General features: G+C 34.5%; 1 protein-coding gene across 1 annotated transcript in view; it reads left to right on the forward strand.

The window, feature by feature from the left end:
* Window positions 1-25,916, forward strand: part of LOC102218228 (slit homolog 1 protein-like) — a 59,761-nt gene that overhangs the window by 17,725 nt on the left and 16,120 nt on the right. The window contains exons 5-25 of the mRNA XM_023333140.1: window positions 7,889-7,960; window positions 8,036-8,107; window positions 8,792-8,863; window positions 8,947-9,110; window positions 10,172-10,319; window positions 10,619-10,690; window positions 11,905-11,976; window positions 13,176-13,247; window positions 14,444-14,587; window positions 15,406-15,569; window positions 16,859-16,882; window positions 16,964-17,108; window positions 17,725-17,799; window positions 18,712-18,855; window positions 20,448-20,591; window positions 20,673-20,839; window positions 22,332-22,470; window positions 23,310-23,378; window positions 24,036-24,107; window positions 25,323-25,394; window positions 25,652-25,723. Of these exons, the coding sequence (XP_023188908.1) occupies window positions 7,889-7,960; window positions 8,036-8,107; window positions 8,792-8,863; window positions 8,947-9,110; window positions 10,172-10,319; window positions 10,619-10,690; window positions 11,905-11,976; window positions 13,176-13,247; window positions 14,444-14,587; window positions 15,406-15,569; window positions 16,859-16,882; window positions 16,964-17,108; window positions 17,725-17,799; window positions 18,712-18,855; window positions 20,448-20,591; window positions 20,673-20,839; window positions 22,332-22,470; window positions 23,310-23,378; window positions 24,036-24,107; window positions 25,323-25,394; window positions 25,652-25,723 (2,175 nt within the window). The remainder of the gene's footprint in view (window positions 1-7,888; window positions 7,961-8,035; window positions 8,108-8,791; window positions 8,864-8,946; window positions 9,111-10,171; window positions 10,320-10,618; window positions 10,691-11,904; window positions 11,977-13,175; window positions 13,248-14,443; window positions 14,588-15,405; window positions 15,570-16,858; window positions 16,883-16,963; window positions 17,109-17,724; window positions 17,800-18,711; window positions 18,856-20,447; window positions 20,592-20,672; window positions 20,840-22,331; window positions 22,471-23,309; window positions 23,379-24,035; window positions 24,108-25,322; window positions 25,395-25,651; window positions 25,724-25,916) is intronic.

Genomic DNA, 25,916 nt, shown 5'->3' on the forward strand with positions numbered 1-25,916 from the left:
CCCTGGCTTTGAACAAGATCAGATACAACATTCTGGGAAAAGAGCTTCATTAAAAAAACTGGAGCCATCTGTTAGCTCTAAACTTTATAAGGACTAAATCTATTAACAATGTAATGAAAGGTGTCAAGAAACAAAATTACTGTCTATGGCTTAGTGGGTCAGGTCTGTTTTAGCTGCAAAAAGGAGCCGTGTACTTTGAATTGTTGGCATTACATGTGCTACTAAGTTGTAGCATAGAAGTAATTATTTAATTATGAATAGTGCAGAAACATTCGGATGCAGGAATTAAAACGAAGTGAAGAAACACGAAGGCTATAAATGTTCAGGGAGCTTTGTGTAGTGGATTTCATTTAGAGGTTTTCATTTGTGTCCTTGTGCATTTAACTTTCCCTGAGGACTTTTATGAGCTTCCCTCATTAGACAGAAGAGTGGCGCTGTCCTCATTAAAACAGGTGATTGGCATGTAATGGCGGCTAATTAACGGTGACTGAATCTGGCAGAGGTGGTGAGGCAGCTGCCTGGCTGTGGCTGTTTGGAGGCGATTCCAAGAGTTACTCTGCATCTTATCAATATGATGAGGAGAAAGAGGGAGAAAATATGTCTGAAAAAAATCTCCACATTTCCATTAGTACAGAATAACTCTTCATTTTGCTCTGAGTGCCAGTAATTTCCTTACATTGATTTGTATTCCAGCTGCTATGATTTGCATCTCTAATGGAAAATATATATTATATGGGTGTAAGACATTGAATAATTCCAGATTTAATGTAGTTTTACTATTTTCTACACTGTAAAAACAAAATGTTACCAAGTATTTTCGTCTAGTTCCTAGTAAATATCTTACTAGGAAATAGGAAGATATTTACTATTTCTACTTGAAATAAGACAAAACTAACTTACAAGTAACTTTTCCAAGATATAAGAGAATTGTTGCGCAACAATTCCTTAATGTTGATAAAAAAGTACAAGTTTCATTGGCAGATTATTTCACTTATAATATGGGAAAGATGTTTTGTTATAAGTGAAATAACCTGCCAATTTGACTAGTAATTTTTTCATCAGTATTAAGGAATTATTTACTTAAAAGCTCCAATATCTCGCTGAAAAGCTACTTGTAAGATAGTTTTTGTCTTCTTTCAGATGTACTAAGATATTTACTACTATGCACTGATATGCTTCAGTTAAACTACCCAAAATCCTTTGCTGCATCACTATCAGTGTCACATGACCAAACTCCTGCTCTCCCCTCCAGAAACAAACAGCAACGAGACGGAAATCAACATTGATTGTTATATTTATATTGTTATATTACCAATTCAGAAAAGAGATGTACCGATATGGGCCGATATCCATATTCAGTGTTAGTACTGATCAATCAATCAATCAATCAATCAATCAATCAATCAATCAATCAATCAATCAATCAATCAATCAATCAATCAATCAATCAAACTTTATTTGTATAGCACATTTCAGCAACAAGACATTTCAAAGTGCTTTACATCAAAAAAACACAAAAGTCATGCAACATAGAATCGACAATCAAAACATGACATTAAGTCTTGTGCCAATTCGTAATTCATAAATTCGGAATTGATTACGTGTACTGATGTTATGGCCGCTAACCGATATTTACTGATATTATATATATTTCTCCACTGTTTTGATACTTTTGGAAAGAAAATGACTGGAAACAAATGGCAACAAGATGAAAACACATATAGTGTTTTTTTTATATTGGCCTGGTTTTATTTACCAGATATGTTAAAAAGTGACTATTATCAGACGATACTAATGTCAGTGCTGATTTATTGTGCATATTTAGAAGAAACTACAAAAAAATACTTAAGATTTTGTGCTTTTAGTTCGTTAGATTTACTTAGATCCTCTGTATCTCATTCATACACAGGATGAATGAGATACATCTCATACAACCTGTGAATAAAATTCACAGGATGGAAAATTCTTGTCGTATTTACAGAGAGTTGGGTAGTAACTAGTTACATTTACTCAATTATTTTTACTTGAGTAACTTGTTATGTACTTTTAGGAGTATTTTCACTATGCTCTCCTGTTTTACTTTCACTTGAATAATTTTATTATGAAGTATTGCTACTCTTACTGGAGTAAAATTTCTGGATTTTCTAACCAATGAATGAAAAACAAAAATGTTTTAACCAAAATTTCACCAGAGACAGACACACACCTGCAGGTTTTATTAAAGTGTCATGAGTTTTTTTATTGAAAGAAACTGATTTGATTTGCCTGATTTTGTTAGTTTTTGTTGCTTATATGCATTATTATCATTTTGGTTTCCTCTTAACTTTATATTTTGGTCCGTCTGATTATGTAACTTTTAAATATTAAATGATTGATAATTTGATTAGTACTTGAGTAGACGTCTTAACAAATACTTTTTTACTCTTGAGTAATATTTTTGGGTACTTTACCCACCTTCATGTCTGCAAACAATAAGTATTTCAGATTTATAAGACTGTGTAATGAAACAAATCAATTGTACAGAGACAGGCTCTGTAGTTTCTGAGTTTCTTGCTGGGAAAGAGTGAGGAAAATAGAAAATGTTTGCCTCTGGACTTCACAGTAAGCACTTATTCTCAGCAGTTCGCATTTGCCTGCAGTGACCAATTTGTTTCACCTCTCCACAGAAACATTTAGCTGAGCATCAACCCTGAATCTTTTCCCCCCACTACTTGTTCTCTGTACCGTTTATTTATTTCTGTCGCTTTGCTGTTGATGTCTGATGTTTATGGTAGATTAGGGAAATTAACTGACTTTCTCTGCAGTGCCGCCTGCAGGAGTGCTGCTGCTTCTAATGGAAGGGTGAAAGCTAAAAAATAGGAAGTCTGCAGACATCATCTTGTAAATCTGCGATGTTATCTGAAATACTTATAGTTTGCAGACACAGAGGTGGGTAGAGTACACACCTCTGAAGTATAATTTGGTAAATAATGACACTTTTCATGCAAAGTAGACATTTTTAATGAACTTGTAATGCAACTTTGCAATAAAAGTGTCATTATTTACTGAACGATACTTCATGACAACAGTTAAACATTTATGAAGACTAATTCATGTTCATGACAGGTGTTATATCGTGTTTATTTATTTTATATGTCTTTGGTTATTGTCTTTTTTGAAGTACTGTTTTTATTGTTATTGTTTTGCTGCATCCTTGCCCCTACTTCCTAGAGAAATTTCTCCTATGAGGGACTAATAAATGATCAATTGTCTTTTCTTTTCTTTATGAGACATTCCTCAAGTGGAATGTCTCATACAATCCCAGTAAAATATATTTAAGTATCTAGTTGGATTGTAACTAAATGTGAAAACGTTTAAAAGCGATCTGTAGCTGGAGACCAAATGTTTACTCGGTTATAAACTCATCCTGAAACTTCAGCATTGCTTCCTGCTTTTAGATGAGAAGTGTAATACTGACAGGAGATTTATGTTTATGTGTTCAGGTCATTTGCAAATGCGTGCAGTTCTGTATTTACCTTATCTGCAGGACTGACATGTGTCATCACTGACCACACACAGCTGAGGTATTTTCCCAGACGTTGCTGTTTTCTTAATGCTGAGGCTGGTTTCCCCCCTCTGTGTGTGCAGAACCAGATCTGGGTTATGGACAAACAGCTTCTCTCCCTCTACAAACACGAATTCAGCTGTTTTATTTTTGCTCAGCGTTTGTCTAAATGTGTGTGTTTCTGGAAGGTCACTGTATAATCTTGGACCTTTTCCCCATTACTTGGATCCAAAGTAAAACTCACACACTGAGAAGATCAGGAAACGCATGATGAGAGCCAATAAGTAACCCAACTTCTTCTTTGGTTAGCTGCTCTAGTCCCAGTTGAGCAGAGGAGGTTTGGTTATGAAGTGAGACATGAAGGAACGAAGGAATGTGAGAAATTTTATAAATTCTACTAGCTAGACATGCAAACTACAGATATAGAGTATTAGGGCCATAATAAGAAAAACAATATGAGAATAAAGTCATAATATTGCAAGAATACTATTATAGATTTACAAGAATAAAGTTATAAATTTAATATAGCAAAAATTAATGCGTAATATCAATATAACAAGAATAGTCATAATTTTGCAAGGATAAAGTCACAATATTACAATAATAGAATTATAGTTTAATAAGAATAACGTTATAATATTATGAGAATAAAGTCATAATTTTAATATTTTAAGAATAAAGTTATAATAGAACAATAATAGACTTGTACAAGAATTAAAGTCTAAATAATACAAGACTAAAGTTGTACTGTTTCAACAATAAAGAGATAATATCATGACAATCGTTGTATTATTGTGACTTTAATCTCAAACGACTTTATTTTAATACACAGATATCGTGCAGATATCACATAATGGCTTCCTCAACTTTTGAATAATATTTTTGCTTAAGCAAAATGTTAATCTAGTTTAACATTTTAAATAATACTACATATTGATTTGTAAATAAAGCATTTAATCTGTTTTAAGCCTTTCTATGCATTTTCAAGAGAATTTTTTTTAACTGAGGCATTTGTGTAAACAAAGGCAACATTACAGAACTATTACAGTATTTATTTTTGTTAAAAAAAATATTCAGGGCTTTTGTAAGTTATTGGCCTCATTTGGTCCAAAAAGTAATTCTTGCCAAGCCTTACAAAAAGAGAATAGAGATTAATTTCATTAACCAATAAATCCTTTATTTATATATCGCTTTACACGACCAGAAGACCAAAGTGCTTTACAGCATCAAGAAGAATATAAAAGAACATAGCAACATGTAAATACAAGAAAAGAAACAGAGCAAAGCAACACAGAGCAAACAAAACCAGAACCAAACCAGAAGAGCACCAGCAGGAGCAATTTAATGCTATTTGGATTAAAGCTGCAACATAAAATGTGGAAAAAGTGAACCGTTGTGAATACCTTCCAGATGCACGCTATCTGGGATTTTTGGGGTGTTATTAGTTTTCTAACATTTCCATGAAGGCATCATCTTTGTTTCATAAATCATAAGGTGAAATCTAGTTAAATAAGACCCAATCGGTTATTCAATAAAATCTAGAATTCCCCATGGGTGTATTTCATTTCAATTTTTTTACCACCTCAGTTATGTGTTTTGGGAAATCCTGCCATATTTGTGTTGTTTTTATGGCTGTTTTACAACCTACTCATAAACAGTCTTTCATCATGTTCAGATGTGGCTGGAACTAGCACATTTTGCTGGACGCTGGAGGTGGCTAGTGGCTAAAGATGATGAAAAGATTAAATAAGTGGGAAAGTTTGCCTTTCTCACCCTCCGCTGTGAGGAGGAGGTTATTGAAACAGGAGAGGCCACAGGCTGAGGAAGAAGAGCAGCGATGAACACCGGCAGAATGGATCAGAAGATGAATAGAGGCGATGGCAGAAAAGAGAGTAAATATTATGAGATCACCTACTGTCCAGACGCATTCAAACACGCCCAGCTGTGACTTCTCCGAGTCTCCGTCCAGTAAATATCCTCTGTGTCCCGGCAACAGATATCCTGGCAACCAGAAGGAAAAGCATCTTCATTACTCTGTCAGAGAGACGAGGCAAAGCGGTCCAATAATGCAGCGTGGTGCTAAAAATCAAATCTCAAACTCTTCTGCATCCATTAAAAACATGAGGGGGCAAAAAAAAAGCTTTTAATCTTTTATTAAATTGTAAATATGTTTTGTTTTATTTTTTATAAATGCTACTCTTTGTACATGGGCCCTTCTTTTGGAATTATTTCTAAACAAACAAACTTTTTGTTTGAATAAAAATAACCTTAAATCTATAAAGATATAAATAATTACATTTATGTATTTCTAAGAGTGCTGTGTGGGAGATGGAGATGACAATTTTCTCAAGGGAAAATCCCAAAAGTCTAAAAGCTAGCTAGTAACTGGCTAACTAGCTAGCTAGTTAGCTCCTATCTATCTCTCTAGAGCCTGTTTTACACTTTTTATTTTGTTATTACATGCTGAAGTTTTTATATCTAATTTCTAATATATGGTCTTGTCTTCTAGAAGCTTGATGTATCATTTTAAACAGAAATACTTGTTTCTTCTTGTTTGAATAAAAATAATTTTACATTTTAAATTTCTAAAAGTATATAATTACATTCAATTAAATTTGTCTAAGAGTGCTGTGTGGGAGATGGAGATGACAATGTCCCTGAAGGAAACTCCCAAAGGACTTAATAAAGTTAGCTAGCAACTACCTACCTAGCTAGTAACTGGCCAACTAGTTACTAGCACATAACCTGTAGTTGGTAATTAGCTTGGTAGCTAGCACCTAGCTAGCAACTATCTATCTATCATCTATCTATCTATCTATCTATCTATCTATCTATCTATCTATCTATCTATCTATCTATCTATCTATCTATCTATCTATCTATCTATCTATCTATCTATCTATCTATCTATCTATCTATCTATCTATCTATCTATCTATCTATCTATCTATCTATCTATCTATCTATCTATCTATCTATCTATCTATCTATCTATCTATCTATCACCTCTTTTTACACTTTTCATATTTTATTCTTATATATTAAAGTGCTTATTATGTCCAGTTCCACTAAACTGGATTAGTGCTAATAAAGTACCACAAAAATTAAGACAAGAGTTTTAAAAACACAGATTTTCTCTGTTTATTTTCTCGTTTCTTCTTAAACCAGACTCGTATTTAATTCCATCCAACTACAGGTTATGTGAAATATGACGCTGAACCATCTGCCCATGTGAAATTTATATTTCCACAACCTGCAACACTCACCACCACGCCCTATAAGTCGCTCTCTCCTGGTTGCAGACATCTTGCCACGCTGTATATCTGTCATCACCTCCTCTGGTTGCTTTATGTTCCTGACCCTACTGAACTTTAAGTGCCAGGAGAGGGAGTCCTGTTCATTTATGACTTACGTTAAGCTTTATCTCTCATCTGTTTTTAAATAAATTCCTATTAGTAAACTGTTCCTAGAAGGTTTAATATCAAATAATTATTAAAAAACTCAAACTGGTTTAGTGTGACAGCTAAACTCTGTTGTCATAAAAATAAAATTACATTATTGTTCAAACAAGAAAATAAAAGTCCAATAATCATCAAGAAAAACAGCAATACAAAAGTATTTTGCATCAACACAGTCTGGGTTTTAATTTGATACAAAAATAAAGAGAATACTATTTATATATAAATATTTAGAATAGCAACAATTGTAAGTTAGTGTTAGTTCACCTATAATATTAGAGAATTATTACTACAAGTGAAATAATCTGAGTTATTTCAATCTTGGCAAATGATTTTCAGATTTATGTGCCTTAAAAATAAAATTACATTATTGTAATTCAATTTGTTCATTCATTGTAACAACGAAAATTAACCTTCATAACAATTTGTTGTATGAATAAATATGCAATTTTAAAGAGCTATGCTAGTTTTTAATCGCAGACTCAAAGTCCAAATCACATAAAACAACAATCAATAAAATAATAATAAAAATATTTAATTAAATAAAAACTACATAAAAAATACCATTCAGACAACTTTATTTTATTCATAACTTTATTTATCATATGGAATTACTTACTAAAACAAGCTCCTACATGTTAAAAGTTAGAAGTTAGTTTTCTTATTTTAAGTGTACTAAAATATTTCCACTAGACAGAAACCAGATCAAAAACACTTGCTAAGATTTTGTGTTTTTGCAGTGTTCCTCGCATTTATACCTATGTAACGCATAATTTTAATTGGCAGTTGTTTGGATAGATTGTCACTGGTGCACATTGATGACTTCAAACAAGTCCAGAGATTAAAATCAGAAACAATTATTGACTCTGCTGGTTCTGTGTTTCAGGGATTTGAGTGAAAATGCCATCCAGGCCATCCCAAGGCGAGCGTTCAGAGGAGCCACAGACATCAAAAACCTGTAAGCTAAAATTATGTCTTGTGCTATTTCACAAAAAAAAAGGATGAGCAGTACTGATGCTGCTTTTATTTCCAGTCAGCTGGATAAAAACCACATCACCTGTATTGAGGAGGGAGCGTTCAGAGCTCTGAGATCCTTGGAAGTGCTGTACGTATCTAAAAGCTGACGTAGTCCTGGGAGTTTTTAATGTTACCGTTTTTAAACACTAAATCTTACCAAGTATTTTTGTCTGGTTTCTAGTGCAAATCTATTAGTACACTTGAAATAAGACAAAACTGACTTTTCAGCAAGATATATGAGTGTGTTTTAAAATTGGTGGCAAATTATTTTACTTATAACATGAGAAAAATGTCTTGTTTTAAGTGAAATAATCTGTAAGTGGAACTAGAACTTTATCAATATTAAGGAATTATGGTTACTTTTTTTAAGACAATAATTCCTTAATATTGATGAAAAAGTTTTAGTTCCGTTGACAAATTATTTTAAGACAGTTTTCCATGTTACAAGTGATATAATCTGCCAGTGGAATCAATTTTAAGGATTTATTGACTTTAAACAAGCTCCTTTGTTTTTCTGAAATGTTTTAAGTTAGATTTGTCTCATTACACTTGTACTGAGATATTTACAACTGAAAACTATATAAAAAATATTTGGTAGATTTGCTGTTTTTGCAGTGTTGTAGTATTAAATCAGATCACAACGGTATATCTTCTATTATTAATTGTTTTCTCAAACTTCCAGTATTGTTTCCTCGTGTTTCTCTTCCTCCTCCTTTGTTTTCGCACGTCCTCTGACCTTGTCTTTGTTTCTAACTTTATTTGTCTCCTCCAGCACACTGAACAACAACAACATCAGCAGCATCCCAGTTTCCAGTTTCAACCACATGCCGAAACTGCGAACCTTGTAAGTACAACGCTCGCCTCCTGCATGTTGTTACCTGGGAATTATTCGGCCATTTTCTCCCTTTCTCTGCTTCCCCCCACCAGCCGGCTCCACTCTAACGCTCTGCGCTGTGATTGTCACCTGGCCTGGCTGTCGCCATGGCTACGGCAGCGGTCTGCGCTGGGCCTCTACACGCAGTGCAGTTCCCCTCCGGCTCTGCGGGGGCTCAACCTCGCAGAGCTGCGCAAGAGTGACTTCGCCTGCTCAGGTGCAGAGTTGGTTACATTTACTCAGTTACATTTACACTGCAAAAACAGAAAAACTTACCAAGTATTTTTGGTACAGTTTCTAGTGCAAATATCTTAAAATAACTAACAAGTAAGTTCTCAAAAAGATATATGAGCTTGATTTTAGTAAAAAAAAAAAAGCCTTAATATTGGTGAAAAAGTTCTAGTTTCACTGGCAGATTATTTCACTAAAAACATGGGAGTAATGTCTTGTTATAAGTGAAATAATCTACCAGTGGACTAGAACGTTTTCATCAATATTAAGAATATTAAGCTTGTGTTTTATTGACCTAAAACACAAGCTCATATGTCTTGCTGAGAATTTATTTGTAAGTTAATTTTGTCTTATTTCAAGTTTATTACAATATTTTCATTATAAACTAGACCAAACTACTTGGTAAGATTTTGTGTCTTTGCAGTGATATTTGAGTAACTTCTGGGAAAAATTTGACTTTTAGGAGTATTTTTACTATGTTGTACTTTTTACTTTTACTTGAGTAATTTTATTATGAAGTATTTCTACTCTTACTTGAGTAAAATTTCTGGATTTTCTACCCACTGAATGAAAAACAAACGTTTTAACCAGAGATTCACCAGACACAGACACACATCTGCTGTTTTTGTTAGTTTTTTATTGAAAGAAACTGATTTGGGAAAAAAAAACATTCTTTTGTCTTATTTGGTTATTTTTTGTTACTTATATGAATTATTGTCATTTTGGTCGTTAAAATTCCAAAATTTCCACTTAATTTTAAATTTTGGTCTGCCTGATTATATAATTTTTAAATATTAAATGATTGATCATTTGATCAGTTACTCAGAACTTGAGTAGACATTTTACCAAACACTCTTTTACTCTTACTTCTTGGTATTATTTTACTTTTCCTTGAATTAAAATATGTTGAAGTAGTGCTACTCTTAATTTAGTACAATTTTTGGGAACTCTACTCACCTCTGTTCAGGTGGCATGTCAGGTGTTGTTGCATAGAAATGCAGATAATAGATCTGATTTTAGCACCGTTCCCTCTGATCCTCCTGTTAGGCCACAGCGGCAGCGCCTTCGTTCAGCCGTGCAGTTTGGCGTCCGGTTCTTGTCCTCCGATGTGTTCCTGTAGCAACAACATTGTGAACTGCAGAGGAAGGGGCCTCACTGCCATACCTGCCCACCTGCCGGAGGCCATGACAGAGATGTAAGTAGTTTAATCTACAGTGCCATACATCTTTGATCAATTAGAAATAGAAAGAAAGCAAAATGTCTTATTTTAACTGTATTAAAATATTAGCACTAAAAACTAGATAAAAAATATAGAGATGATTTTGTTTCTGCATACTTTAGATATCTTGAAAAAGATATAAAAGTATGCTAATCACCTTATTCTAATATAAAATGTTTTGGATTTTGACACTAAAAGTGAATCAAGTAATGTGTAAATGAAAATAAAAAGCAACTAATCTTTGTGTCTCATTCTGTCTTTTATTTTTCCTGTAGTCGTCTGGAGCAGAATGGCATCAAGTCAGTTCCTCCTGGTGCGTTCACTTCCTACAAGAAGCTCCACCGCATGTGAGTTACAACCTCACATTTTTATCACCAAGTCAGTCCTTTGTTTTGCCTTCATACAGGTTACTGCAGCTAAGCTAATCTGTTCTCTTTAGTTCAAAATTTAAAGAAGACATTACTTGATGTCAGACATTTCTTTTACTGACACAAACATTATGTTGCACTGACCCTGGGCTGACCTTTGCAAATCTTTTGTGTATTTTTCTGCTCCATTTTGTTTCAGTGTTTATTCAAATAGCAAAGTGTGATATTCATAAACTCAACACTGCAAAAATACAAAATCTTACCAAGTATTTTATGTCTAGTTTCTAATGCAAATATCTTATTACACTTGAAATAAGACAAAACTAACTTACAAGCAACTTTTCAGCAAGATATAGGAGCTTTTTAAAAAAATAGTTCCTTAATGTTGATGAAAAAGTGTTAGTTCCATTGTAAGATTAATTCACATTTTCCCATAAGTGAAATAATCATCCAATGGAGCTAGCACTTTTTCATCAATATTAAGGAATGATTGATTTTAAAAAAGCTCCTATATGTTGCTGAAAAATTACTTGTAAGTTAGTTTTGTCTTATTTCAAGTGTAATAAGATATTTGCACTAGAAAATAAACCAAAAATGCTTTGTAATATTTTGTGTTTTTGCCGTGAAACCACAAGTTGGGCACCACTAACAAAAAAATCACTGCGCTAACTTTAAAGTGTTAATAATTGTTATTGCGCAATAGCCAGCCCCGGCCTAAAACTAATTCACATTAAGTCTGCACTACACCATCGTGGTATTTAGTGGAAGCTAATGCTAACGTGGTGAATCAGCCATGTTGATACTCAATGGCACAAGATGGTGACATAGTGTGGAGAATTTCATTTTAGATGTGCAGGAAGGATTTACAGTACTCTGCATGTTTTATGTTACAATTCAGTTCCAAAATATTCTGCAGTGTTGCTTTCAGCTTAGAGGAGTATAAAGGCAACTAGATTATTGGCTGCATATGTTTATATTGTAGGAGAGTTTCTGAGTTTGTAGGTTTCCAGACAGGCGGGAAGAGAAATATGAGTTGAGCTGAATGTTTAAAATATCAGAATGTGGTGGTGAAGATCAAGCTGGAGATTCAAGTAAATAAATGACTGAAGCTTTGAATCGAAGGAAGGAGAATGAATGTATTTTCCATTTACATCTGTGATGAATATTTAGTTTCTGATCTGTTTCCTTCACAGAGACCTGAGCAACAATCAGATATCTGAGATTGCTCCTGATGCATTTCACGGCCTTCGGGCGCTCAATTCGCTGTGAGTTTTCTTTCCTTCCTCTCAGAATTTATTTATTTTTTGACATTTCTTATTTTTCCTTCCACTGAAAGTATATAACAAACATATATATGTATAGGCTGTTACAGTGACAGATTATAGAGGAGTAAATATGAGAATGTAACGTCACAAATCAGCAGGCTCTGCAACCCAGTGAAGCCCAGCCTGATACCTAGCAACCGTTACCTAGCAACCCAGGCAGAGCTCCAGCAGGGTTTGGTCAGCAGGTTTTACCTCTGTATGCTATTAACAATGGCTACTGGAAAAGACAAGTTAACTTACCATCCAGAAACCACTTGCAACCACAGCTACTGTAAATTACCATAAATCTAATTTATGGTAAAATACCAGCAGCTCTGGTTGCCAGAATTTTAGCATATTTATATGGTAAAATCTGGATAAATACAGATTTTGCCATATAAAATCTGTGATTATCTGAATTTTATATGGTAAAATATAAAATACCATTTAAAATCTGTATTATTTTATATGGTATGAAATAATTTTACGGATATATTTTACTGTATATGGTAAAATATATCAGTGTATTTTGCCATATACAGATCTTACAATACAGATTATACGGTAAAGTTTTACCGTAAATTACCATAAATCTAATTTATAGTAAAATACCGGCAGCTGTGTTTGCCAGAATTTTTCCGTATTTTTGCCGCATTTATACGGTAAACTTCAGTAATAGCTACCAGTACTTTACCAAAAATTTGAGACGTTTTAAAAAATTTTTATAGTGCAGGTATTTGTGGAACCAGCCAGGTTATTCATATTGTTATTTGTACAAGCAATATCTTCTTAGCAAATCAGAATCAAGAAGGTTAAAACAAATAATGTTGACTGTTTGCATTTGCGGATGTGTGTGTATAAGATAAATTAATGTAGGACCTACACTGAGATCCCCCACTCCACTGTAATTTAGCACCACAGAAGTCTGGTAACAAATCATTCGTTAGATTCAGGTGTGTTTGTGAAGGAATACATCTAAAAGTTGCAGGTTAACTGAACTCAGACGCCCAGTTGTTTCATAGCCCTGTGTTCTGGCTTCTTTCATGGCTTTTTTTTGTAAACATGTATCTGTGCAATAAAGTGTGTGTTTTTATCAAAATAATGCATCAGTAACAGGCAGTAAAAGCATTCTGGGTGATCCTGCTGTTTCTTGTCTGCAGCGTTTTGTATGGGAATAAAATCACTGAGCTGCCCAGCGGAGTATTTGATGGCTTGGTTTCTCTGGAGCTGCTGTAAGTCTGAAAAACTCACATTTATTTTTGTTAAAACTGGGATGACGTCTAAGTTTTGCATCATAAGTTAATTTTATGTTAATTAGATTTTCTGGCTTAGTAGAAGCAACTTTTATTCAAAATGTTGAACATAAAACATGTCTTTGTATGTTTTTATTTCAAGCTATTAAGCGTAAATCAGTTTCAAATGATGAAGTATTAGGGCCACACACACAAAAAAGAGAATAGAGTCACAATATTACAAGAATAAAGTCGAAATAACACAACAACTTTGTAGTATTATGAAAAGAAAGTTGTAAAATTACAATTTTATTTTTGTATTTTTATGACTTTATTCTTATACAACTCTATTTTTGTAATATGACTTTTATTGTACAACTTTACTCTCTAAATATTATGACTTTAGAGTTATAATTTTATGACTTTGTTCTTGTAATTTATTTTCTTTGTTTTTTTATTTCTCTTTAGTGTGGCCCGAATACTTTGTCATAGTTTCCATAGCATAACATTACTTCTAAAAACTATTGCCATAAAGTAGTGGTGACTTGTAATGTTTTATGTATTTTTAATGCATTTAAAGTGTTTATTTTCATTATGGCTTCATCTTTGTTTGAGGAATAAGAAAATGGAAGAATTGGTCCAAGAAAACATGCCAGTAATGCCCCCCTCTGGACAGTTGTGGTGATTTTGTGGGGTACAAAATACCTTAGGGATTCCCAAAAGGTGCCACAAGAAGTTGACAATTTAGGCTTACAAAAGTCCTGTCTTTGTGAAAAAAGAAGAAAAATATATTTCTGTTTGAAACCAACACTTGTCAGGTACAACGACATATTAAGGTCATTATATGTAGAAAAAAGGGGTACATTTCGGCCAAAATACTCAGAAATTTTTGGGGTAATCTCAGAATTTTTTCCAGAAAAGACACAAAAATTTGTGAGTTTGAAAAATTTTAAATTTGATAGAAAAAAATCAGAAATTTGGAGACTATTTTATGAAATTTTCTTAAAAAGAAAAAAAAAAACATGGACATTTCTGAGTTTCAAAAGTTGAAAATATTTGACTTTGAAAATGTTCTAAGTTTTGGTGGAAATATCCTCCTCCTTTTTTCCTATCTACAGTGCCATGGGAGTCAGGTGATGATGTCAGTGAACCTGTGATTTATTCTTTTCTGATCCTGGTTTCTTAACATCCTGCAGATTGCTGAATGCAAATAAAATCCACTGTATACGTGCCGCAGCATTCAAAGACCTGGAAAACCTGGCTCTTCTTTCTCTGTACGACAATAAGATCCAAAGTCTGGCTATGGGAACCTTTAGCTCGCTGCACAGCATCCAGACACTGTGAGTAAAGAAATAAGCATCTTTCTGTTTGGGCTTTAGATTATTTAGTTGTAAACGCAGCGGATGGGCGCAGGAAGAGCTGGAACACCGGGCGGCCTTTCAACTCTCACTGGTTACCATGGTCACCCGCTTTCGTCTTGCTGTTTTAGCATTAGCTAGCATATTGTTCGCATTCTACAAATGTTTATCGCAGTGTTATTTTTAGGTATTTTACCCAAAAATATTTTTTTTGGTTAAATAACCAAAAAAATTGGTTGGTTATTTATTGGCATTAATTATAGGTGAATCGATAAATGACGAGAGAAAATGGCCAAAACTAAATGATATGAGCTGTTCACGGTAAGATAATCTCTCAATGATATACTTGGAGTCCTTCTAAATAAGACGAACTCATATGGTGAGCAATAAGGGCGTCAGAATAGGACAAATAAAATGCAATAATTAGAGGGAATATGAGGATGTAGCTGCTTCCATTAGGGATAAACTAAGCCTTCGGAAATTAAAAATGCAGCGGGTTGAACGGGAGGCAGTGCAAGATGTGCTAAAAATAAAATCTCTGACAAGAAGAAGAGAGGTGATCTGCGCGAGTTGTGAATTATTTTATTAGCCTAACTGTAAATAGTTAAAAAGTTATAATAAAGTATTCTTGCCTGCGTTCTGAAGGCGACATGCGCAGTAGATTGGCTGCTGACGCAACGTGACGTCGAGTTTGATCTGGTGGGGAGACGGCCGAGTCGCCATGGCGACCACCGAATGGGGAAAATCCGGAAGAGAAGCTAGTGTTCTGATCGGGTTGCCGTTTTGTGATGTCTTCCCAGCCACCTGGCCCAGAACCCGTTCGTTTGTGACTGTCATGTGAAGTGGCTGGCGGACTTCCTGGGTTCAAACCCCATCGAGACCAGCGGGGCTCGCTGCGCCAGCCCTCGTCGGCTCGCCAACAAGCGCATCGCTCAGATCAAGAGCCACAAGTTCAGATGCTCCGGTAAGTCTCTACCGGTCAGTTAGTCGATAATGATCTTTTGAAAGTAGAAACAGAAGCGGGCAGAGTACCTAAAAATTATACTCAAGTAAGAGTAGCACTACTTCAACATATTTTTACTCAAGTAAAAGTAAAAAAGTAGTTGTCTAAGAAAATACTCAAGAGTAAAAAAAGTATTTGGTAGTAAGTCTACTCAAGGACTGAGTAACTGATTAAATTAATAATTTAATATTAAAAAAATTACACAATCAGACGGAATAAAATATAAAGTTAAAAGGACGTTTTGGCGTTTTTTTGGAGAAAATGACAATAATTGATATAAATAACAAAAAATAACAAAATCAGGCTAAATAATTTGTTTTTTGTCCAAATCAGTTTTGTTTAATTAAAAACTTATGAAACTTTAAAAAAAATTGCAGGTGTGTACCTTTTTGTTTTTGGTTAAAACATGTTTGTTTGTCATTCAGAAATTATACTAAAGTAAGAGAAGCGACACGTCAATGCATTTTTACTCAAGTAAAAGCAAAGAGTAGATGTCCAAGAAATTATTCAAATAAGAGTCAAAACGTATTTGGTAAAAAAAAATCTACTTAAGTGCTGAGTAAATTATCAATCATTTAATATTTAAAAACTACATAATCAGACTGACCAAAATATTAAGTTAGTAAAAACTTTATTTTGGAGACCAAAATTACAATAATTCATATAGGGAACAATAAATAACAAAACCAGGCAAAATAATTTTCTTCAAAATCAGTTTCTTTCAATAAAAACTTATGAAACTTTAACAAAACTGCAGGTATGTCTCTGTATCTGGTGAATTTTTGGTTAAAACATGTTTGTTCTTCATCAGGGGGTAGAAAATCCATAAATTTTACTCAAGTAAGAGTGGAAATACTTCATAATAAAATTACTCAAGTAAAAGGAAAGAGTAGCATAGTAAAAATACTCCTAAAAGCAAATTTCTCAAAAGGTTTACTAAAGTAAATGTAACTAGTTACTACTCTGAGTATAAAAAATTTAGTCTTCACTGTGGAAACAAACAAGCTCAGTTTGTAGTTGGTAAACGATCCCTGGACTGTTTCCATTTCCCACACTGGGCCTGCAGTCGGCATGCAGCCAGAGAGGGAAGCTAGTAGCGCTATGGATGCTAAGATCAAACCATGTAGGCCAGTCACACCTTTACTTTAAAAATAGGTTTTCTGCTGCTGGCTCACTCTTGATGACTCTGTTGCTTTTTCAAAGCATATTTATTGATCGACATATTTCTTTTTGATTGTTTTTCTTTACAGCCAAGGAGCAGTACCACATCCCAGGTGAATATGTTTTTTATTTAGCTTAAATTTTGCAGTCACAGAAACAACAGGAGACATTTGCATCCTGTTGTTTGCATCCAGGCACTGAAGACCGACGTCTGAGCTATGAGTGTAACAGTAAGCCTGTATGTCCGGCTAAATGTCGCTGTGAGGCCAATGTGGTGGACTGCTCCAATCTGCGCCTCACCAAGTTCCCAGAGCACCTGCCGCCCTCCACCGAAGAGCTGTGAGAAACACTCGTGTGCAAAATTACTCAGATACTATGTCCTGTCACAATAACTTTTAGGTTCAACCGCCACACTGAAAGGTGACCTATCATGCAAATGAACCTTTTTGCACATTTTTGTACTTCCGTTTGGGTCTCAGCCCAGCTTATTTTTGGCAATAAAAATCTTAAATTGTGGAGACATGTCAGATAAAGATAAAAATACATTTTAAGTGTTTGGTAAAAATGACCACATTTGCATAGGAATGTGAAATAACGTAAAACCATCTTGAGCACAAATGGATCTTCTAAATGGACAATGAGCCTCAGTACACCACCAAATTAGTCATAAAATTATTTAACTTATGAATTTGAAGAAAGTTTTAAACTTTCTGTAAGACATCTAATTCACTATTCTTCGTTAATAAAGAAAACTGATAAAAACAGGAAAAGTTTAGCCTGATTTCATGAGACAGTGAGAAAAAATCCTTGATTTTCACACATTACAGCTGCATTAAGACACATTTGTGGATTGATGCAGGTCCAAACATCTGAATCGGCCTTTATGTTGGAATTGATATTAATGAATTCTTCTGTTCATGACGTTGTTGGTTTATATCTCCTATAATTTCTCCAGGCGTCTTAACAACAATGACCTGTCCATGCTAGAGGCCACCGGCGCCTTCAAGGGTCTTTCTCATCTAAAGAAAATGTAAGTTTCCTTCAAAAATTACCCAAAATAAAATGAAAAACCTACTGATTCATCACATCAATGAACTCAGTTTCATGTTTGATCACACTTTGCTGCAAATCTAAGAAACAGTGACCCAGAACAAATGAGTTTTATGCAAGAGTGTCCTGCACAATTTAAAGATGATACAAATTGTCTCATAAGTGGATATGGAGACTTTTTAATTTGTAAGCAGGGTAAAAATTGTTACGTACATAAAAACATTTTATACAGGAAAATGTAAAGTACAACACAAAGTATTCATGTTTTTCTAACCAAGTTTTAACAAAAGACTTTTACTGAAAAGCCAACTTTGCTGCACTCAAATCAGCTTTTGTTCTTTCTTAAACTTGACTAAATATAGCAAACATTTTGAAACAAAGTGACCCTAATCCTGTTTCTAAAACTGAAAATACATTTATTCATGAGTCCAAAGGAAACTGAAAACTAGATGCCTTTCTTTAGATATAGCAAAAAAAAGCAAAGTATGCTATAGTTTATAGTTCTTTGTAGAAGAAAATAAAAAGTTGTAAATTTCTGTCAAAACATTTTAGAAATTTTGAGACTAATCTCAGAAATTTCCTAGAAAAAAAATCTAAGTTTTAGATTATATCAGAAATTTTCTACAAAAAAACATGATTTTCAAATGCCAAAAATGTTCTTTTTAATATTCTTTTTGAAATTTTTGGAAAATTTTCTTTTGAAAAACCTTTCTAGAAAATTTCTGAGATCACAGAATTTTCTATTTCGCAGAAATGTACTCATTTGTTTTCTGCCTTCAATGCCCCTAACGCACTGCCGTAAAATTTCTTTTTCAAGTTTTGAATCAACAATAAATATTGAGCTACTTTATTTGGTTGATTTATTTATTTATTTTTTGCTTTTTTGTTTTAGTAACCTGAGCAACAACAAGATTTTAGAGATTGAGGACGGTGCGTTTGAGGGCGCCTCGTCAGTGGGGGAACTTCACCTCACAGCCAACCACCTGGAGTCTGTGCGAGGGAGCATGTTTAAAGGCATGGAGGGTCTGCGCATGCTGTGAGTTCAAATACCTGCACCTAAAATACTCTGGCAGAAAAATCCAGTATTTTTATTAGCATTTTAAATGTTGATGCTCAGATAATGTGCTTGTTCATGTAAACCAGCTTAACATCCTGTGTGTTGCTACGTCGTGCTATTAAGTCTGTATTTCGTACATCAAATAACTAGAGAAGTTAAGATAATCTGATTGTGATATAGACACTTTTCTTTAAGTTTTGTCATAAAAATGAGGAAAACTTGTTTTTTCTTGTTTGTTTTATTCTGTACCAACAGACCAAGTGATGTTTTCATTGGTTTTTATTCATTATTCAAGTCATTACACAACAGAAAGGGATTCAACATGTTTCAAACAATTTTGACTCAAAAACAAAAAGTTACTTTTAAATCTGATATAAATTTGTTTACATGTAACAATCGATTTCCATAGTATTTTTAAAATAAATGTAAAGAAATATAACAACACCTTAGACTCTTGGTTAAAGAGAAAACTCACTGCATGAAGAACAAATCGAGGACTCAAACAGTATCTTAATGCAAAATGAATGAAAACAGCAGCTTCCATTAATCAGGTAGCAACTATATGTTTAAAATTGATTTAATCATTTTTTGTCAGTTAATGTGAAAAAATTGTTGTTAATGTAACATTTTGATTTACAGACTAAATCCGTCATATGAAGAGTAAATAGGATCTCATTTACTGTCTTGTTTATATCAAAATTTATTAAGTTGCAAGGATGTTTTTTAATTTAATCTTTTAAAACAATGTTCTTATGTGTGTGGATGAAGATTTTGACAATTTTTTAGGCTGGGACATTTGCAAAATGCAGCTGCAGCATTTTCCAAAACATGAAAAGTTATGTTGTTGAAAGAACAAGAGTTATAACCTCTGCATGTCCTGCTATTAAACCTGAAATGTTCAAACAGCGCCACCTGGCAGCAGGTTTAATACGACAGTCAGCAGCATTTTCTCTCAGTAAGTTTTGTTGATAAAGTTTATGCGTTAAAAGTGAAAAAGAATCTCTTGTACAATTTTATTCTCGTAATTTATTACATTATTTTTATTTTATTACAACTTTATTCTCTTACAATTTTATTCTTATAAAATGACTCTTTTATCATTTTTTAAGACTTTATTCTCGTACGACTTTATTTTTGTACAAGTTTATTCTCATATTTCGATGTTATTCTCATATGACTGTATTCTCGTAATACTACAACTTTATTCTCATATTTTGATTTAATCACAACTTTATTTTCATATCATTATGACTTTATTCTCATAATTTTATTTATTATTTATTTATTTTCTTAGTATGATTCATGTGGACCTACTTTATTTATTTCATTCCCACAGTTTTCCTTCCTGAGATTTTCTTTTACTCTCTTTACAAATATATTATGGATTTTTAGTCTCTTCAGCCGCATAAAAAGAAAGAACCCAGACAAGTGTAAGACATTGTAAAACCGAAAAGCGTAAAGTAAACTGATACTCATAATTCATCTTTTAGAAAATGATTGTACCAGATATTGGAGTTTAATAGGGAATGTTTGTATTTTTTGGATGGGTGTGTGTGTGTGTGTGTGTGTAGGATGCTGAGGAACAACAGGATCAGCTGCATCCATAACAGCAGCTTCACAGGGCTGACCAACGTCAGGCTGCTCTCCCTCTACGACAACCAGCTCACCACCATCCTGCCTGGAGCCTTCGACACTCTGCCCAACCTCTCCACTCTGTCAGTGACTTTTGGGCATCAAAGTGTGTGTCCCACCTTGCACATGATTCCCTCCCTCATGGTTTGTCTGCTGTGTGTCAGAAACCTGCTGGCCAACCCCTTCAACTGCGACTGCCACCTGTCCTGGTTCGGAGCGTGGCTCCGGAGCCGCCGGATCGTGACGGGGAACCCTCGGTGCCAGAGCCCGGCTTTTCTGCGAGGCATTCCTCTGCAGGACGTAGCGGCCCCTGATTTCCGCTGCGAGGATGGTAGTTTTTCTTAATACTCGCTGAAATATGGAGAGAAATGTCGGAGAATACTAGCAAGGAAAACAATTAATTTTCGATTAATTGTTTACTAGATTGAAATGAATTAATTAAGATCAGTGGTGTCCAAACTTTTTGCAAAATGGGCCAGAATACTAAAGTTGAAACAACTCAGGGCTCATCTTGTTTTCCAGTGTACAACACAAATTATTGTGTTTTGTTTTTATTTGCTCAGCAAGAAATTGAACATATTTTTTAATGAAACAAAGTGGCAAATTTCGCTAACCTTTTGGATACTTTTTTTGTCTGCAAAATCTTATAATTTATTGCCAGCAACAAAAGAAAAACTTTCTTTAAAAAAAGTTCTTCTACAAACCCAGTTTAATGAATGGATGTGCTCCTGCCTTTTTACTTTTAAAGAAAAGTCGCTAGATATTTATATCACTGTTTACTGTAATATTAAAAGTAAAAAGAACAATATTTAGTGTCTAAAACTCAGAAAGAATTAAATTGGTCATGTACATTATAAAGGTGAACAAAAATGTCCACTCTCTCTTACAACCAGAGGTGGAATACCCAAAAATTTTACTCAAGTACTGAGTTACTGATCAAATTATTAGTCATTTAATATTTAAATATTACATCATCAGACAGACCAAAATATAATGTTAACTGGAAATTTTGTTATTTTAAGGACAAAAATTACAATAATTTATATAAAAGAAAGAAAAGAATTTTTTCCAAATTAGTTTCTTTCAATAAAAACTTATAAAACTTTAACAAAAACTGCAGGTGTGGATCTGTCACTGGTTAATTTTTGGTTAAAACATGTTTGTTTTTCATTCAGTGGGTAGAAAATCCAGAAATGTTACTCAAGTAAGAGTGGAAATACTTCATAATAAAAATACTCAAGTAAAAGTCAACAGTGCAGCGTAGTAAAAGTACTCCTAGAAGTATATTTTTAAAAAAATGTTTCTCAAATAAATGTAACTAGTTACAACCCAACCCTGCTTAGGACACATCTTGCTCAGACCTTGTTTTAATTCTGTAGCTTGTCCACCATCCAGCAGAGGGCGCCTCTGATCAACTTCAAGCCGAGCTGTAGATACAGAAACAAAGATGGCGGCGGGCTGTTCTAGATCGAGAAACAGAAACGATCAAAATAGAGTCCAATGTGGGATGCTAACTGCAGTTTAAGTGTTTCTGTTTTGTAAAATAAACACTCGACAATCTCTTTATGTTTCACCTCAGTAGCGCTCAGTCAGCTGAGATGCTGCATGACGGATCAACATCAACGTATTACGAAATATTTTGCCCTTCATGATAAGGTTGGGGCTCTTGATAGGGAAAACTCAGGTTTTTAATCATTTGTCGATCGATAAGATCATTCAACATTAGATTAACTCATTAATCGATAGCTTACACCCCTAGCAGATGCAATGTGAATAATTTAAATTGAGTGACACCAAAGTGAAATTGTACTTTGTGTGTCCAGGTTCTGTGCTGGAGGACAGGAGCTGCATAGCGGGGCCCCAGTGTCCCAGTCAGTGTTCCTGTATGGACACAGTGGTTCGCTGCAGCAACAAACACCTGCAGGCTCTGCCCAGGGGATTACCACGTAACATCACCGAACTGTGAGTAAACACGTTTTAAGACCTCTGGGAAAACAAAGCAAGTGGGAAAATAAGAAATGTCTCAATTGTCTGGTCATTGTTCCATCCGTGGCTGCTCTTAAAGTTTGATTGGGTGCATTTTAGACCTATAACTTGGTCAATAGTAATAATAATAAAGTTAATAGTGATTTACCAAGCAGAATTTAGTGGAAAGGCTTTGACCTTATAGATTTTATATCTTTATGGGTCAATGTTTAGGAAGGGTTACCGCTATCAGCCATTGATACTGAACATAACCTGCATTCAGTATGATTGTAGTGGCATTACTTATGTGTGATATGTTCACTGACCAGAAAAATAGCTTATTTTTTAAAACTTTCTGCTAGACCAATCATCAGTAAGGGTTGATGAAGAAAATATTCTGATTTAAGTCCAAACACTATTTTCTGGTGTATTGTCCAGTAATAATAACCCTAAAACCAGCTTCCATAAGTTTGTTAAATTAAATCAATCACTTCAAATATTATTGTTCATCTATTGTACAGATAATTGGCAGGTTTGAGAACTAAATATATTGAAAAGTTAAAGCGAGAAAAATACATGCAGTACAGTGTTTCATTAGGAGGCTGCAGATGAAAAAGGTTGAGGTGTTTAATTGATTTCAGTAGAAGTTGTAATAGTTATTAACTTGTTAAATTTTACAGTTCCTGATTGAATAATGTTAGTCATTTCTGACATCATTTCTCTCATTGAATCTATGTGAATAGGGTTTTAGCAATATGCAAATGTTTTGAACGGAGTTGACTGTGCATGAAATTAGAGAATCTGCGTTTTTCAAAACAAATATTTTCTCTTGTTAGGTACCTGGATGGAAACCAGTTCACCAGCGTTCCTAAAGAGTTAGCCACCTTCAAGTACCTGCAGCTAGTGTAAGAGAAACCTCACTAAACACGGTCTGAATTCACTTTGCCAAAAATAATACTGATTTTTATCCTGCTCTACTGTTTGAACAGTAAAGTGATCTATGTATACAGCATTTATGGAGGCACAAACTGAGTTAACAGCAGCTCTTTTTGAAAATATTATATTTTCAATGTAATATGACTTTTATTATTATTTTTTTTTTTTTAGCATTTTGATGTTTATCGTTTTCTCTCAAACCATTTTTTCAAGAAGTGTACCTTCAAACTAAAGCAGATCAGTACTCTGAAAGTCAAAAGTTTATTCTTAGGATCATTTCCATCCAACATAACAGTAACTTATGTTGGAAGATGTGAACGTCCTTCCACAAACATCCACTAGATGGAGCTGTTGGCTGTAGACTCGATTCGATGCAGAGACGTTTCATATTTAGATAATATGACAAACATCCGGAAGAATCCTTCGTGTAATCTGTACAGAGCAAAAATTGGGATAATTTAGATTTTGTTTTTGTTTCAGGAGATGCAAGGATTTTCAGTAAAAAAATTTTTAAACATTGTGTATCTCTTTATGCTTTTCTTTGTGTGTGTTGTTCCAACAAGTTTGTTTTAGACTTGCATGTTGCAGTAATGTGTATTGATCCCTCCTGACCTTTGCCTCCGCAGAGATCTGAGCAACAATAAAATCAACTCGCTGTCCAACGACTCCTTCTCAAATATGAGCCAACTCACAACTCTGTGAGTACACACGCAGTTAAACACAAAGAATTTAGTTCGTTTTATCATTTTTCAAACAGTAAGTTTAGAGAGATTAAAGTCGTAATGTATCCACAATGTTTCTATTAAATTGACTCAAGGTCATTATTTTCTGATGGTCATTCTAAAATACAGAGCTTGTGGTTCCTAAGTCAATTTTAATTACTTATGCTTAGATCTGGGGTGGCCAAAACTACTTGTGGGCCAAGAAAAAAATAAATAAATAAAATAAAATGAAGCAAATAAAGTATTTTAATTTTCTTTGTTGAAAATAAAAGGTGTTCATGATAGATCCAAAACTTGCCAGGATTTTACACACTAATCAAATTCTTTTGGGCTTGATTGAACAACATTTATTCTCCGTTGTGAGAACAGGATTTGAGTCTTCTAATTAGCCAAATTTAATAAATCAAGTAAAAGCTGGATTTGATGAATCAAAGTCAGCTATTCAGTAAAAGTATCTGCATAAATGTGGTTCTACTCATAAAAGCTTTTCTATAAAAAGATTAATTCTTTATGTTCACTTAACAGTTTCCATTGTAGGAAAATTATGTTGTTAATAGTTTTGGCCTGATTAAAAACAACCAGTAATCTGCATCAACCACTTCTGCTGGACGGGACAAAGTTGAATCATGTCAGTTGGGGACAAACAATCAGCCACAAATGGCCCGCGGGCCGCACTTTGACCCCCGGGTTAGGTTCATTGTCCATTTGAGAGACCTGTCTATACCTATGCTTTGCAACTTTTATGAAAAATACTTTTTTTACATGATTGTTGAAACTGTCACCATGTTGTGACCATCAGAGTCAGGAGGGGGGGCTTAGCGCTGCCAATCACCTCATGAATGCGCTGCTAAATGTGCTAATGGCTGAGAAACAACTCAGCGTTCCAGGAAAATCGTTTATCTGCTGTCATAGGTGGCCACGCTAACGAGGTGGGGAAGGGAGTGGGCAGTGCACACTCTGCCATGATTGACAGCGCTAAGACCCGCCTCCTGGCTCTGATTGGTCTTTTCTATTGAGCACTGGCTGAAGACAGAGGAGCTCGATATATATTTTTTGTTTTCCCCTGAGACTGTCTGTCTGATACTGTAAAATAAAATATATTTTTTAATAAAAGTTACATTTTGCAGCGTTGACTTGTGTGTGTATATGTGTGTCTTTAGTTTTTTTAAATTCTGAATTTAATTTTCTCAGGATCCTCAGCTACAACTCGTTACGATGTATCCCTCCTCTAGCTCTGGCCGGCCTGCGCTCCCTTAGACTGCTGTGAGCACACACACACACACACACACACACGCACACACACACACACACACACACACACACCCACACACACACACACACGCACACACACACACACACACACACACATGCAGTATGCAGCGCCTTTCCTTTATTTCAAGCTATCATTTGTTTTTTTATGCTGCGTGAGACTTTCTGCCCGTGAGAGTCATTGTGCTCAGCGAGAGTTCACTTTGAATGCTCAGACCCTTTTCTGGCCTATAACTGTTTCTGTCTCCCAGCTCTCTCCATGGCAACGACATCTCTGAGCTGCAGCAGGGAATCTTCAGTGACCTGGCCTCCCTGTCTCACCTGTAAGTGCTACACATGCATTCAGTTGCTGCTGCCGCCTGTAAAGATGTCTAGCAGAATTTTCACCATTGGTCCTTTCTCAGTCTCTGTAGATCAGGAATGGGGAACTTTTTCGTTATTACGGTCTTTGAAAGCCGGCTGAGACTGAGCTAATAAACCCAAAGGCTCCAATAATTACAACTTGGTAAAAAAGCA

The sequence above is a fragment of the Xiphophorus maculatus genome, chromosome 5, assembly GCF_002775205.1.
Source record: "Xiphophorus maculatus strain JP 163 A chromosome 5, X_maculatus-5.0-male, whole genome shotgun sequence".
NCBI classification, from domain to species: domain Eukaryota; kingdom Metazoa; phylum Chordata; class Actinopteri; order Cyprinodontiformes; family Poeciliidae; genus Xiphophorus; species Xiphophorus maculatus.